Source organism: Poecilia reticulata, chromosome 1 (assembly GCF_904066995.2).
Source record: "Poecilia reticulata chromosome 1, P_reticulata-male-v2, whole genome shotgun sequence".
NCBI lineage: Eukaryota > Metazoa > Chordata > Actinopteri > Cyprinodontiformes > Poeciliidae > Poecilia > Poecilia reticulata.
This window is the reverse complement of record NC_088830.1, coordinates 24247722-24263306: the sequence shown is the minus strand read 5'-3', so window position 1 is coordinate 24263306 and position 15585 is coordinate 24247722. Positions and strand designations below refer to the sequence as shown.

General features: G+C 38.7%; 2 protein-coding genes across 5 annotated transcripts in view; both read right to left on the bottom strand.

Moving 5' to 3' along the window:
* Positions 1 to 68: 68 nt before the first annotated feature.
* On the bottom strand, positions 69 to 8299 carry znf207b (zinc finger protein 207, b). Of its 2 annotated transcripts, XM_008414871.3 has the most exons (11): positions 8121 to 8299; positions 7575 to 7701; positions 7311 to 7449; positions 6484 to 6669; positions 6253 to 6328; positions 6074 to 6135; positions 5125 to 5264; positions 4829 to 4927; positions 2312 to 2557; positions 1770 to 1923; positions 69 to 892 (listed from the first exon to the last, which is right to left on the bottom strand). In XM_008414871.3, exons 1-11 carry the CDS (start codon positions 8159 to 8161, stop codon positions 741 to 743), a joined length of 1422 nt encoding a protein of 473 aa, XP_008413093.1. In that variant the 5' UTR covers positions 8162 to 8299; the 3' UTR covers positions 69 to 740. The 2 variants fall into 2 exon arrangements, with proteins under 2 accessions (XP_008413093.1, XP_008413101.1); XM_008414879.3 differs by lacking the exon at positions 4829 to 4927 and having other exon boundaries at positions 8121 to 8298.
* Positions 8300 to 9155: 856 nt separating this feature from the next.
* Positions 9156 to 15585, bottom strand: part of rhbdl3 (rhomboid, veinlet-like 3 (Drosophila)) — a 56207-nt gene continuing 49777 nt past the window's right edge. For all 3 annotated transcript variants that reach the window (XM_081609807.1, XM_008414911.3, XM_017307230.2), the window contains 3 exons: positions 12734 to 12834; positions 12069 to 12129; positions 9156 to 11382 (listed from right to left, as the gene is read on the bottom strand). In XM_081609807.1, the coding sequence (XP_081465933.1) occupies positions 11111 to 11382; positions 12069 to 12129; positions 12734 to 12834 (434 nt within the window). In that variant the 3' untranslated portion in view covers positions 9156 to 11110. The remainder of the gene's footprint in view (positions 11383 to 12068; positions 12130 to 12733; positions 12835 to 15585) is intronic.

The window sequence follows — 15585 nt, the reverse complement described above, 5'->3', positions numbered from 1 at the left end:
TGTGCAGAAATACAACACCAGTACAAACCTTGGTGACTCACCTCCACGTACGTCAGGACAAACCAGCATTAGATTTCAAGATGGATTTTATTACAACAGATTGATAAAACATTACAAAGGATGCATACAAGTAGGCATTTGACCATGAAATAATAATAATAATAATAATAAAACAAACCTGAAAAAAAGAATAAAGCTAGAGACTGATGAGTCATGAATTTTTAACATTACTTTGTAGGAATCATCTTAAATCAATGAGACCCTCACCAACCACGGTTGGGGACGAATGTCCAACAGCACCTGTGCATGCTGTGAGGGCCTCAGCTAATTTACTGAAGAAATAAAAATCGAATGTTCTCAAAAGAAACTTGCCTTTTTGTAAGGGGTTGGTATGTTCATGTAACTCCAGCAGCTTCAAAAGAAATACGAATCATTTTTACACACTTCACCTTTATGAACCTGAGTGAAACCTATGGGAAAAAATATCCTCACATGTGATCAAGTAACACCAAAAAAAGCTGTTAGATATTCATGGTGTTCAGCTGTTTTCTAATAAACATATTACAATAAAATGTCCATGCGTTTGTTTTTTTTTGTTTGTTTGTTTGTTTGTTTAAACAGACCATGTTTGTCTTCGCCACCACTGTAGGCTTACTGCTCTTGGCAGCTAGGTTTGAAAAAGCACAAGGATGAGAGAAAGGTGTTAACCTCAAACCTAATGTGGTGGGTGCTTTGCTTCTTCAGTAGCGTCCGGCTGGAGACATGACTGGTGGCCTCATACCCATGGGAGGGCCTCCTTGGTAAGGGGGGACCATAGGAGGACCTTGCCCATATGGAGGCATCCCTCCAGGCATGTAGCCAGGCATGCCCTGAGGAGGAGCACCGTACTGACCTGCAACGGAGAGCAACAGCTTCAGTCCTTCAGTCCAGCTTCAGTTTAAAAATAAAATATCTTTTTTTCATACATTAAGACTTGTTTTTTTCCACTTCTTCTAAAATGCAACTACAAATGACAGAAATTATTTTCAAAAAGTGTTTATTTCAATCATCCCTTCTGTGATTTGTACAGATGAGCATTAAGGCCAGGTTATGAAAATGTTAATTATGAGAATGTAGTCATAATTACAGGGTGGGCAATATGGACTTAAACGGTTTTATCACATTATGTTGTGGTAATAGTGCGGTAACTGTAAAACGATAAATCAGAATTCCTACACTAAGAAATCTATCGTGATAAATTATCAAATCCCACCCCTAGTTATAATATCAGCAGATTAAAGGTGCAATTGTACCAGAAAAAAATGACAAGTAGTTCCTTATTTACAAAACCGATACCAACGCATAACTTCACAAGATGCTCAACATTCTTATTTTAATTTATTTTTCTTGTAGGTTTCATAAAATTATTACTCCTTTCTCCTAATATTACAGCTTTATTCTACACACATGACTATTCCTATAATCATAAGGGAAAAAGAAATCTTAGCCTGACCTTTGTATTTTGTAATGGAGTGGATCTGAAATAACTACAAGTGGTAAGACATGTTTGTTGTGTTGAAATAACTCTGAACTACGCACCGGTTTAAAAAAAATTATCTGACTTTCCAAAAAGTAAATCTTAAAAAAATTTTTTTTAGACCAAACAATAAAGCACATGCATTGCCTAACTCTACTGCAACACAATGATTCTTGCCATTTATAAAAAAAAAATGTGGGGGCTTACTTCTAAAAGATAATGTAACATTTATAAAAGCTCGTTTCTGAATTACCATGCATGGGATGCCTCATGCCAGGCTGCTGTGGTGGCAAACCCTGCTGAGGGGGCATTATGCCAGCTGCCACCTGAGGGGCAGCAGCAGCGTGGGCCTGGCCAGCCCTGGGTATGAGACGCTGGTAACGTGGCAACTGAGCCTTCATCTCCTCCTGGTTACAGAGAAAAACACACAACACAGACATTCAGACTGCAGGAACCGCAGCACGCCTCTTTCAGCTCAAAGAGACACTCACACAAAGGTTGAGGAATTGGGTACCAATGTTGGCGAGCCCTGAATTCACACTGAGGATATTCAAGTTCAGAATCATCCTTCAACATAACCACAAAAAGAAAACTACTCAGTTCTACCACACAACCTAAAGGCCCGCTTTTACATTTAAAAAAGAACTGAACAACATGCTGTCGGTATGCATTCAAATTGATTGAGGTTTTCATCTCGATCAAACGTAGCTACTAGTCGGCATCACTAAGCATACTATATAAACCAGTCATTACTTACTGTGAAAAAGAGCAAAACGGAAAGCTGAAGCGACTTACCAGTGAGATATCCTCATCAGGGTGGATCAACTTACTAGTTGCACTCGTGGTGGTGAGGGTGGCAGGCTTACTGGTCACTGTGGCCGGGGGTTTAGCCACAGTGCTGCTAGAGGGATTAGAAGAAGAAGAAGTGGAAGAGGAGACAGAGGGCTGGGTGTAGGCGGGGAAAGTTGCTTTGGGAGGCTCAGAGGAGGCGGCAGTGCTGAGTGCGTTTGACGCTGCAGCGACTGAAGGGTTCTGCTGGGCCTGTAAACAAGACAACACAAATCATTTTACTGGGAAATTGTTTTAAAAATCCTGATTTCTTGACCAGTCTACCATGCAAAATGACTCGATATGTTAAAAGACGAACAGGATGTTTTTTGTTTTTTCTGGATTCAGCGCCAGCCTTTGGATAACTTGGGGCTGGGCGATAAATCAATTTGGACACATTTTTGGCTTTTGAAGATTTAACTTTAGGAAAAATAAATAAATAAAACAGGATTTTTTTTGCACCAATGAACTCCTTAGTTTTCTGTACTTCAGAGAGATTTAAGTGCATTTTTTAAAACAAAAATAAAGTCATAATGCTACAAGATTACAGTTGAAATAATATAATAAAGTCTTAATCTTATTAGAATAAAGTAGCAAGCTTAGAAAGATGTAGTCATTTTATGAAAACTCCAACATTAAAATTAAGAAAAAAATAAAACTTTTTTCTTGCTAAAATGTCTTTTCTTGTCATTTTAAGACTCTTCAGAAATTATCATAGCCTGGCGTTAATACTCCACACAGCTCACAGAAGGGACTGCAATAAATGCCCCTTTTGAAAATGTTTTCAGTCATTTCTAATTTCTTTTATACAAAAGCATGCAAAAAAACTAAACGAAAATTTTTTTTTAAATCAGAAATCCGTTTTTAAGACGTATCGACCAGCTCTAAAATAACTAATAAGTCAACCTACTGCACTACTTACTGCATTTATAGTAGTTCTAAATTTACATCAACTGTAAACTACAGAGGTGTGCCGATCGATCGGCCACCGATCATAATCGGCCGATTTCCGTGAAAAAGTGTATGATCGGTGACTGCCAATCACGGTCTCTTGTTGCCGATCACACAAACCGATCACCTGCATCTCATTTCGCAGCCTGCCTGTGCAGCTGGTCTCCTCTTTCCTTCACTCTGCGCAAACGCGCAGCAACAAATCCTAAGCGATGTGGAACTATAACGCACTGAGTGAATGGGGAAGTTTGCGTGTTGCGGTGGAAAATTGAAGCACGTCAAAATGCATCAACACAACAAAGTTAATATGGCATAAAAACAATGCCATACTTGACGGAGTTTGGCTACATCGAGGCTCACTGCAGTAAAAAAGACATATGGAGGATCAGATAGCAGGTAAAGCAGCGCACAGCTACAAACACTCACCCGGATTAGCATGACGGTCAGAAAGCTAAACAAATAACCCGCAAAATTATTTAAGTCTTCGAGCTGCGATGTAAGACGCTGGTTCTGCTCTCGCTGTTGAACCGCTGCTACGCTACAGGTAGTAATATTTCACAGACGGAGCGCCGCTTCTGCTCCACCTGGTAGTGACTCTCACACCGAACTTCTGCAGCATCTATAACTTAACAAAAATTACATTTTACATACGTATTAAAACTTTCGCTGTCCTAACATGAGACAGATAATCTCTAAAAAATAATCGATCTCCTCTTTGTTCTGCATAATTACTCCGCTCAGTCAGAAACAGCCACTCAGAACTAGCAGTAATCAGCTAGCCGCCATGCTATCAGGAAGTTTTCATTCAGTAACTCAGGATTGTTTATTGTAATGGATCCTGTATTTGCCTTTGAATATTAAGTTTTATACGTGAATTTTTTTGGCAATGTTGAGAGGTTTTATTTTGGCTCTTTGCATTATTTAGCCTCTTCAGAGCCTCCATATGTTTTCAGTCTGTTGAAGATAGTATTACTGATAGCAGTACAATTTGCACAATGCCTGTTTTGTTTAGTTTTTTTCTTGGAAAAAGTTATTAAAAACAAATTTTTGTCTAAATTAATGTGAATTCATGGTTCCTTTTTCCACATAATGTAACGGGTAGGGTTTATGATTAAATAAATGATAATTATGTGATTAGTATCGGTGATCGGCCCTCATGGGTGATCGGAATCTGTATCGGCAGGAAAAAACCTGATCGCCACATCTCTACTGTAAACATATTAATATAAAAAAAAGTCCAGAATGTTTTAAGAGTGACAGTTCTGCATCTTATACTGACATAAAAACTTACTTAAAAGCACAATAATGCTTATTTTAATAACCCATGCTGTTAAAGTTATAACTTGTCAAGTGTCTATTTATGCCATTTCCATGTTAATTTAAAGCACATGCAGCGATAAAGCTCACAGCTTGTGTTAAAAGTAGCCTTACAAGCAAAATGCTGTTAGCAAACAGCCTAGTTCGACACGCAGCAGGCAACGTGATTATGCAACATGCAGCTGCCACAGGCCTGGTCAAAGTCTGTGAGCGTACTTGGGGCATGTTAGAAAAGGGAGGCTGGGAGGAGGCAGACTGATGGTCTGCAGGTGGAGAGGAAACGCCTGTAGTGCTGCTGTTAGCACCAGAGCCCATCTGCAGCGTGGTGGGAAGGAAATCACAGGATTGGCACGTAGCAGGTCAACAAAAGCTAACCAGAATTCAAATACAACTTTGGTGGGATCTAAACATGAATCAAAAGGTGTTAGAAAGGTGAGCAATGGGGGATAATAGAGAAAGGTGTTTAAAAAAAAAAAAAAAACCCCAACAGTAAGAAGTTGAAGGACTCCAACCTGCGCTGCGCTGGGGAAGAGGGGCTTAGTGACCGCAGGCTGCACCACTGGTACTGCGGGTCGGCTGGGGATTGGTCCGGCTGCAGGGGTCGGAGCGATGTGGGGCATCCCCGGCCTTGGAGCCATGTGAGGGGGGAGTCCTAAACAACAAACATCACTTCATCAACAACAACAAAATAAATAAATACGGAGTACAACTTACAGAAAAAAAAAGGTTTGGCCTGTTTATGATTCTAGTTTAGAGGTTTCCAACCTTCACACACCACAAAGCTGCCGGTACCATCAGTATAGAGCAGGTGTTTGCAACCTGAGGATCCAGAGACACAAGTGGCTCTTTGGATCTTAATAACTTCGGCTAAACTGATTAAGGACTAACTAATGCGTTAAAATATACATCTAATAACAACTGAACATTTTTACTGGCAATACTTGAATTGTATTTCTACAGAGAATAGAAATGTGTCTACAGACACATTTCTATTGTGTCTGTAGACAGAATTGGGGAGAATTGGGGTCATAATAAGAAAAAAAAGGAAAATAAAGAATTAAATAATAAAAATAATTTAATTCCATATTACTGAAAAGTTCCAGTAATATGTTTTTAGGTCTGTCTTTTTGGAAATTATGGAATCTATAAAAAGCTTTTATTCAAACATGTTTTTTCCTGTTCCATCCTCTTTTTGCAAAATGTTATATTTATCTTTATTTTAAATCAAAAAGAGATCAAATGTTCGTTCTTCAGAAAATGACAAACTTCTGAGAGCAGATATTTATCTAAGCTTATAAGTTTACTTTTTTTAAAAGGTCTTAAGACATTTGCAGCTCTAAAGTTTTATTTGGCCAGCCTATGAGCAGAAATGACTCTTTATGCTGTAAAGGCTGAAGATCCCTGGTCTAGATTTTAACTTTAAGCTAAATCATTACTTATAAAAACGGATCCACAACCGACCTGGAGGAATTGCAGGCATCCCTGGCATCATGGGAGGCATCATCCCTCCCATTGGCATCATGCTGTAAACAAGATGGATCAACTTTATATACCAACTAAATTGTTGCCTAGACTACTTTAGCTAACTGTTAAAGAAAAAGCTAAAAAAAAAAAAAAAAAAGCACAGAATTATTGCTTACGCTGGTGGCATTCCAGGCATGGCGGGAGGCATGCCGTGCATCATGGGAGGAACACCTGGCATCATCGGAGGCATTCCTAAAAGAAAAAATGAACTTATTTTAAAAATAATTCAACACATGTAATCACTCAACACTTGATTTTAAACATCTGGTTTAAGACAAAAGCATAAAACATGTTAAATTTAACAGATGCAAACTTGAAATTAACAGAGAATATTGTTTCTGCCTTGCCTTGATATCCTGCAGGAGGCATTCCAGGTCCGCCAGCCACAGGGGGCATTCCAGGTTGGGCCATTGGTGCAATGTACCCGGCCTGGGGCTGGACGGCAGCTACCTGCTGGACAGACGGTCCCGGCTCATCGTCGTCGTCGTCATCATCAGAGTCGTCCTGATTGTTTGACTTCTTCTTCTGACTCTCTGAAAGCACAAAAGGAAAAGTTCTGATAAAGAAATCCATGCGAGTGTTTTCACATAGGACAGTAAGGATGGCATTACAGCAAGTAGGAATCAGAATCAGCTTTTTGTGCACAAGCAAGGTATTTGACTTTGCTTTGAGCACTCCGAGCACACATAAACAAATATATAAACTACAGAAAACAAAAAATAAAAAGATCTGTATCAAGAAAAATAAAGACATTTTTTTCATCAGAGCCAAGACATCATCTTGACTTTCACTAATTGTTTAAAGAGTCAGTAATCATTTTTTATGTGAACTTCTGATTTTGAAGACATTAATAATTCTCATACTTCTCATTATTTTGACATTTAGCATGTCAAAATATATATATATATATATATAATTTTAACTAACCTAAAACAAAAGAGGTTTAGTGTGAAAAGTTCAGGCAGGGAGAAGAAAAGACCCATGCACCTTTTTCACCTTTTTTTTTTAATCCGGCGTATGTAAACGTCTGATTTCAAACTGTAAACATACAGTCAAGAAGGAAAAATGCTGCACTTGTTTACATTTCCTTGTTATAAGCAAGTGTAGTAGCTTAAAGAAAAACAAACTAGCGATTTCTTCAAATTCCACTTCTGATCTGTAACAGTAAAAGTACCTTGTGATTTCTGTTCTAATGTTCGTCTTCTTTCCTGCATGTCTTTCTCTGGAATTCCCTCCATGCCATAGATTTCCAACTCGATGTCTGTTCTTCCTGGAATTGCGTTCGGTACACTGTCAATCGTCTCTTTGTGTACCTGAAATACATGCAAAGTGAGTCCGCAGGGCATGCAAGTACAAACATTCACTTGACTGTTTTTCTCCGCCCGCCCCCAATTCAGCTCGACTAAATCAAGTCAACTGCGATTAGAGAGACTCATACCTGCATGCAGTGAATAGCCAAGCCGGGACCGGTATATAGCTTCTTGTGGCAAATGTGGCATTTAAAATGTTTTGCCTTTTGATGCTGAATGAGGATTTTCTCATCGTCAAAGTCTCGATTACAGTACCTTAAAGCAAGAGTTAAGGAGTTTTCTGGGTTTTATTAACCACCGACTGAGAATCACAGACAAACCGATGACGTTACTTGAGAGCGAAACAGCAGTACTTGTTTGGTAACAAGATTACATAAAGATTCAGACACACGGGATGTTAATCCATAGCCAGCTCGTTTTAAAATTAGCAATGAAGGATTAAGTAAAAACACAATTTTATGAGATAGAAACACTCAAAGCTTGGTTTTCTAATATTATTAAACCGATTTAAAAGAATAAATCCAACCTTTTGTCTAATTTTGAGCCATTTGCTCCGCTAACATTAGCTGACAGTGCTAACAGAAGCTATCTTAGGCCTCCCTTTGTCAGGCTAACATGTAGCCTGTGGCCTTCCCGCCTTCCGCAGCCTTTTTCCGCACTTTAAAGAAGGATACCAGCACCACGGCTTCATTTGCTTCTTCTTCTTTCGCCCCATTTTGTGGAAATACTGAATCGCAGGTCACAAAACACTGAAATTGATGTTATTATCTCTTTGATAAGAGCATGCTGCTATCCCGTGACAAGAACAAAAATGGCGCTCCGAAGTAGGAAGCGTTTTGCTCAGCGGTCACACGTAAACGTAAAACTGACGTCAGTAAAGGAGACGCCCACGGACGTAATAAAGATTTATCACGTCTGTGGAAACGCCCCTCAGTTTAAATAGACGCGTTCAGTCTACTTTAAATCCATGCAACATTATGGCTTAGTTTTGTGTAAACTCAGGGTGGTAAAATAAATTGCCAGAGGAAACATCTACAACAAGTATGAATACAAAACACAAGTGATTAAAATAAGCAAATGTAATTAGTAAAATGTTCTACTTAGTGTCAAAAATATAAATATAAGACATGAAGCTCTCTTTCTTTAATGGGTTTGCAATGGGTGAAGTTTTATGTAAAGTAATCACGACAGAAAGTGTTTGTCATTTCACTGTAACCGAAGCAGTGTTACGTTTTCACCAGCGGATGGCGTCATATCCTTCTTCATTTATCTTAAAAATCTATACCCTTCCTCAGCCCCTTGACAATCTTGTTTTTAAGTTGCATTTTTGCCTAAGTATATATACAGTTCTGACTCTTACAAAGTTGAGATTGAGTGATGTGTTCTTTCAGCATTATTTGTAATTCAAAATGCATTCCTGCAGTTTGATTTTTGTGGATAAAATTAGCTTTCCCCCGCTTTTTATACATAACATAGCAATCTTTAAAAAATATATACATTTTAAGCATCTGCACAGTATCTGCAGTGTGCCGTTTTTCATACAAATCTGCATTCTTGCGCAACTTGGATTCATCTTCCATCATGCTTCAAAGAGCTTCTAGAACATTTCTACAAGTTTAACTTAACCACTGAATAATGTTTGAAATAATTACACAGAAGGAAAAACTGCAACAGTAAACAAATGTGTGAAAGAAAACACAAAAATCCTATTTAGATTTGTATAAAACGTTTTATTGGACCCCTTTTATGCACATATCAAATCTACAAAATATGCACAACATCAAAATACTATCTGCAGCTTTACTCCTCACTCAGTTTGGTGTAGTAGCCCTTATTATGTACAATCCCAGGCCATCATTAACCTTCATTTAAATAGGATACATACAGAATATATCGAACATATATGATGTCCAAACAATTACGCAACATACCAGTATCACCACATAAAACAAATCTAACATGTTAAAATATTAATCTGGACTTCATTAGATTAATAGTCATTAAAGCGTGTAACATTAGTCTTAAAATACAGTACAGTTAAAGACCTCAAGCTTTGGGTGATGATTGCTTTCTATTTCAGTTCCAATCAATTAACCAATCAAGTTGAGACAAGAACTAATAGACAAATATTGATTTTTTTTTCTTTTTTCGTCCAGCTGGCTTCTGAACTGAAAATGAAACAACCTAAACTTGAACGACTTGAGGTCAGGGATGCATGGGATGCATGTTCAAACAAGAAAATGATTCACTGAGGCTCAACCATGAATGAATAAAGTTGTCTTTTGTGTTTTATTTATACTTTTTGCAACAATTACTGTAAACCAAGCGCTTTATTAGGAAAGATAGAGAATTTCACTGCATTTATTTGTATCGGGAGGATGTTCTTCACTAAAAGTTTTTTCTTACATTTGACAGACTCCTTAGTCACAAACCTAGCAACACTCGTTAGGGACACACTCCTCGCCAGTGCTTGCAGCAATGTTTTGGCATCAAAAAGTTTCAAGTCAGAATGGCACTTCTGTTTCTTTTTCATAAGTACAAACAGTCCCTGTGCACATAAAAGAGACGAGACTGAGGTTTTTAAAAGCGCTGTACATGGTTTTGTTTCCATAGACATGGGCCAGTAAGTGTTTCTCCTGGTAAGATAGTTTGAAGTCTGCAAACTGATATCATGACATTTACACAAAGATTTAAAACAAAAAAAAATGTATCAGCTTATCTCCGTTTATTTTTTTTACCACTATGAGATTATTAGTCATTTGACTAGCTTAGCTCTGTTTTAGTCATGTTTAGGATTTTCTTCTTGTAAATTTCAACATAGTTGATGTCAAAAATATTGTCAACTGCTGGCGCAGCATAGCCAGTGCAGCTGTTTGAGCTGAAATCCCACAAACTGTGAAGATGGAGATTTTTACACAAACAGAAGAAAACAATGTTTCTTAAAAAATAATATCTGCAGGTGAGTGGTAGGGGGCCTCATTGACTTCTAACTGAAACCATGGCATGTTGGAAAAATGTTGTAGTTCGAGATCCTTATTATACCTAACTGGCCCATGCCCATATATTGATTCTGAAGGCAATACTTAGTAGTAACTCACACCCTCTTCAAAACTTAAATTCTTAACTTGTAAAGGTGACTGACGTGTAGCTTAAAGAATCTGTTTTCATTGAAAGGCTAACTGTTGTGCTACGTGATGCACCCGATGCTTATATGGACAGCGAAACACCAACGTCCTGTAAGAGTAAACACATTTTTCTTTTTCACTTAATGAGGATTACGAGAAACTGTTATGATGCAAGAATGGTGTAACACTGTAAGGTGTTGTCGCCGTCACTCCAACCAAGAGGCAGATGTGCAGAAATACTTCCAGCAGGTGATGTCTTCATGAGAAGGCACCGTTGGATTGAGGAGAAATAGGCAGAAGAGGTAAAAGCAATGCTGTAGTGTTAAATCCGAGGCTTCTTCTTGGCTGATGTTTTATCGTCGAGTTCCACAAGCAACCAGCAGACACAGACAAAGAGCAGGTGGAGTTCAGCTTGAATGATAAGGCTAGGGTTAGTGAAACTAGTAGGCTGTGGGACTTCTTAGACCACCAACAGGTGAGACTCTGAACGTGAATGCTGAGGTGATACATCCAGCCAGCTGGCCCCCCTTGAAGCAGGTTCACGGTGCCGGGGGTATTCGCACATCGAGCAGGCTGTAGGCAAAAACGTTCCAGAACACAGCACAGAGCACAAACAAGGTGTAGACGCAGAAAAATATCCAAAACAGCGACTGCTCCTGAAGCCGCTGCTCGTAGTTCTGCAGGACCACCACGCCTAGGGTGAGACCCACCAGGACTCCCCCCAGGTGAGCTACAAAGCTGGGGTTGGGACACGGGGGGAAGGCTGGAGGGTAGAAGCGCAGCCACACAGCCCGACCAAACTCTACGCTCACTGTGAACACAGAGAGAGAGAGAGAGAGAGAGACAAGATGTGAACATGTGACGATACAATAAATATGTTTTAAATGAGTCACCCCTATGGAAGATGCAGTCTCTGTGATTAATCTGGCTCTTTTTACATCTTTAGAAATTACTTTCAAGTATGGAAAGATGGCAGACAAACGTATTCCTGCATAATAGCTCAAGCTCAGTCAGATTGGATGGATGGATGGGGTACAATGATGCCTTGTTTCAAAGAAAGAAAGAAAGAACAAGCAAGGAATGAAGGAACACAGGGAAGAGAAGAAGGACAAAGGGAAGGAAGAACTAAAAATAACGCTTAAAAAGAAATAATTTCAGGAAACAGAAAGATTTGTCCATACTTTACAATAACCCAGATGCAGAAAATACTGAAATAAATTATGTACTTTTCCATGCTTTTCCAGACTGCATTAGAAATCAGATCATTTAGCTGATCTTCTAAGATTTATAGCATTTTAAAAATTATGATAAAGTTTGGAAGAGACAATTTTAGTCATTCAGTAATTAAAACAGTTCAGTATGGCCTTCAGAATCAATATGCAGGCATGGATCTCAGGAACAGTAGAAAAACAACTGTGGTAAAAAAATTAATTAATAAATAAAAATAACAGCATATCAGAGGTGAGGTGGAGGAGAGGCAGATTATTTCCAACTTACTGCAAACCAGGGCCATGGCCATTCGGAATAATTTAAACTGACACTTCATTCCCGACCAGTTCTAGAAAAACAGAAAGAAAGAGAGGACTCAGATATTGGGGAAAAAGCATATCAAGTGCCAATGGCACTTCTGGAATTCACACACATGCTCACAAATACACATCATGGCATCAAAACAACATCAGTATGTGCCTCTTGTCTTAATTCAGGTCAATTATGAAAATGTTCAAGACCCTCTGACCCTCTGTGCTCTTGCTGTAAGAGATAATATGACTTCAGAATGGAGAATAAAGACAAATACCTCCATCCTGACCTTGAAAATGATCAGAGGGACCTGCTGGAATCCATGATGGGCAAAATAAGATACAGAGGTTCACTTTGAGGAACAATAAAAGTGTGTTTGATTACCTATATTAAACAGGTGGGAGTTACAACAAAGGACAGGAGGGTGCATTGATGGGATTTTATTCACACTCTGTCATATAAGCATGTGCACACACCGGCACACCTTTGTGATCTTTGAAGAACTGACAGTGAAGAATGTAAGGCATTTGGAGGTGGAGAAGCACCTGCTGGGGTTTCAAACAGGATCTTCTCAGGATTAGACAGGGCATATGAGTGATGTCTTCAAAGACACACTCATACATGCAAACACAAAAGCTCACCATTACAACATTGGCCAAATGTGCCGAGACGAGGGCGTACACTCCTCCCGACGATCCGACCACCGGAGCCGTCATGTCGGTGACCGACACCGCCAGAGACCCTGCAGTGAAGACGAAGGGCGCAAATCTGTCAAAGGGTTTCTGCTAAAATTAGAAATGCTTAAGGATATCCTTTCCCTTTTCTCAAGATGAAAGCAACATCTTGTATTTAGATGACCGTGAGGAATAATGTTAAGTCAGACAGAGTGAAAAAAGTAGAACTATTAAAGAAAACCTAAGAATTTCCTTAATGTTTTCATTGGATTTAGGAAGGAATGCACTTGATTAACTGATGATTACCAGTATGATCTCCTCTATAAGAGACGGAGCTTTGACAATTTGATGCTTTGGCGTATACAGGTGAGTAGAAACACAATGGCAATGAGGGAACGCATCAACAAAGATCTAAGAGAAGCAACTGCTAGTTAGATAGGGTTACCCAAATCAAGATGGGCAATGCTCACTCAAACTTAACATGTTAAATCATAAAGTTAATGTACAATAATAACTTTATTATTGCACATTTCTCGTTTGAAGAAAGTGTATTTCCTCTTAAGATATGGTGACTGTGTCTTGAGGCCTTGCCAGCAATCCTCAATGAACTAAATCTTGAAAGGGAAAAAAAATTCCCTCAGAATTTCTCCAGAAAGTGATAACTCAGATTGTTGTGGCAAAAGCTGTTATTACAAGCTACCAAATCTTGGCGTGAACTTGGAGTTTTTCCCATGACTTAGTTGACCTATATTCATCAAGGTTTGCAAACTTAATTTGTTTGCATCCCTCTATGGATCTTGCACATTGAATGTCATCTGTTTGTTTTCAAGCTGACATTTTATTAACCCTATTTGTAGACATTGTTGGGAGCACCAGATATGTTCCTTTATATCTACACGTAAAAATATCAAGTGAAAGCAAGTATTTTGCCCTTTTCCACAAAACTGTAGGCGTTGCAATGCCAACCTCAACTCTAGGGTCTCCCAGTTCAGAAAGTCATACTAACAGAAAGTATGACTAACTGAATAATTTGCAAAGCTTTGGCCTCTAGTATAATGGATATGTCAACACTGAATGGAATGAAGGCAGCTAACTAGGGAATGTAGGCGTACTGTATCCTGACAAACAGAAGCTTTCTCTCACTGTACCAGTGCAAAGTGCAACGTTATGTAGAAAAATAAAAACGAAGAAAAAATAAATTCACACTGGTGCAACTCCTGCAGAGTGCCAGAGTTAAAGAGAGCTGCTGCTTTCCTTCATACTCATTTATATCATGCATTAAAGATCCAATCAAGCACTGAAAAAAGTTACAGTAAACAGAAAAAACTGCAAAGGAGAGAAAAGAAAGAAAAACCAGTTGGGATCATTTATCTTTAACTGCGTTTAGAAGTACATTCTGATTCAGTTTGTAAGTTTCCCTCCTCTGGTTGCCTTGAAGTTCTGCACATTACTGATCCAGCATTAGGTCAACACAAAATGGAGCAGAAGAATCAATTGTTGAGCGATGTCACACTTTTATATTCTCATCTACGATGCCACACATATTATTAATATTAATATTCTTTAAGTAACAACCCTGTGTATACACATATTCCCCATTGCACCATGCAAAATTAAAACATCCAGTCCTTTTCAAATAAATGCAACTGGAGGATGTGTCTTGGCAAGCTAGTCTACTGCCAAGCAAAGTGAGCAGGACGATAAGGAAAGAAAAAGTTCCGTCAGAGAAAAAGTGGGACCTTGGGGTCAACAAGGTCCCATAACAAGTGTTAGATAACATCTATGCTAACTGGTTATTTGGGGAGGACACCAGAAGGACGCCTTTTCTGTCCTACTATTACAAATGTAAACACTGGTCTATTACTTGGATGCATCAAAAGTTTGCAGGGGAGTAGCTCCAAGCCATCTGTCACTCCCCTGAAATTGTGCAAAGAGGAATGGTCAGAAATGTCTCTCTAACCCCAACCCTAGAAAAAAACAGAAATAATAATAAGAGTGGAATGAGGTATTTTGTTAAAAACAAGCCATTTCATAAAATGGGATTTTCTTGCCCCACTGAATAAATGTCCTCAAATTGAAGCTTGACTCATCTAAAAAAAACAAAAATAAATAAATAAATAGATAAATAAAAAATCATTGTGAGATTATGCTGCTGCAAAGACAGATTAAATGACGTTAAAGCCTTTTTATCACAGGCTGTCAATAAATCTGTCCAGCTCTGCGGGTAACAACATTTAGCTGCATCATTCATCGTATTGTGCCTTTTGGCCACGTTTCCTGCTGCGCTCCCTTGTTTTTAAGAAGACCAGCACAAAATATTGCTTTCCTATTTTGTTTTTCACCGAGCAAGCGGCTCCAGAAGCAGGAAGTGGGAGTTTATATTTCATAGGTCAATGTTACCTGAACTCCTCCTTCCCATGACTTCAACCAAGTAATAAGTGTAAGTTTCATATTTTACCCCTTTTCTTATTTGTGTCTTGAGACTTTGGCTGACTTCCAGATCAGCCAGGATACTGTATGTTAAGCTAATGTGAAGTTTGAGTATTTAAGCAGTCCAACATTTCCTGGGACCTCCGTTTTTGTTCAAACAGAACTTTTATCTGCATGACCTTGTTGTCTTTGAATTGACAGAAGAGAAACATTTGCACCACTGTAGATAAGAAAAGTAAATGACCCCTTATAATGAACTCCAAAAAGCCATCTGAAAGGAGAATGTATTATGCTTATGTAACAGACTTTATTAGCCAGTAATCTATTTAGCTACACTCTAAGTGTGCAAACCATGTAGCAACATGGTCATGCAGGCTGGATAATACTTT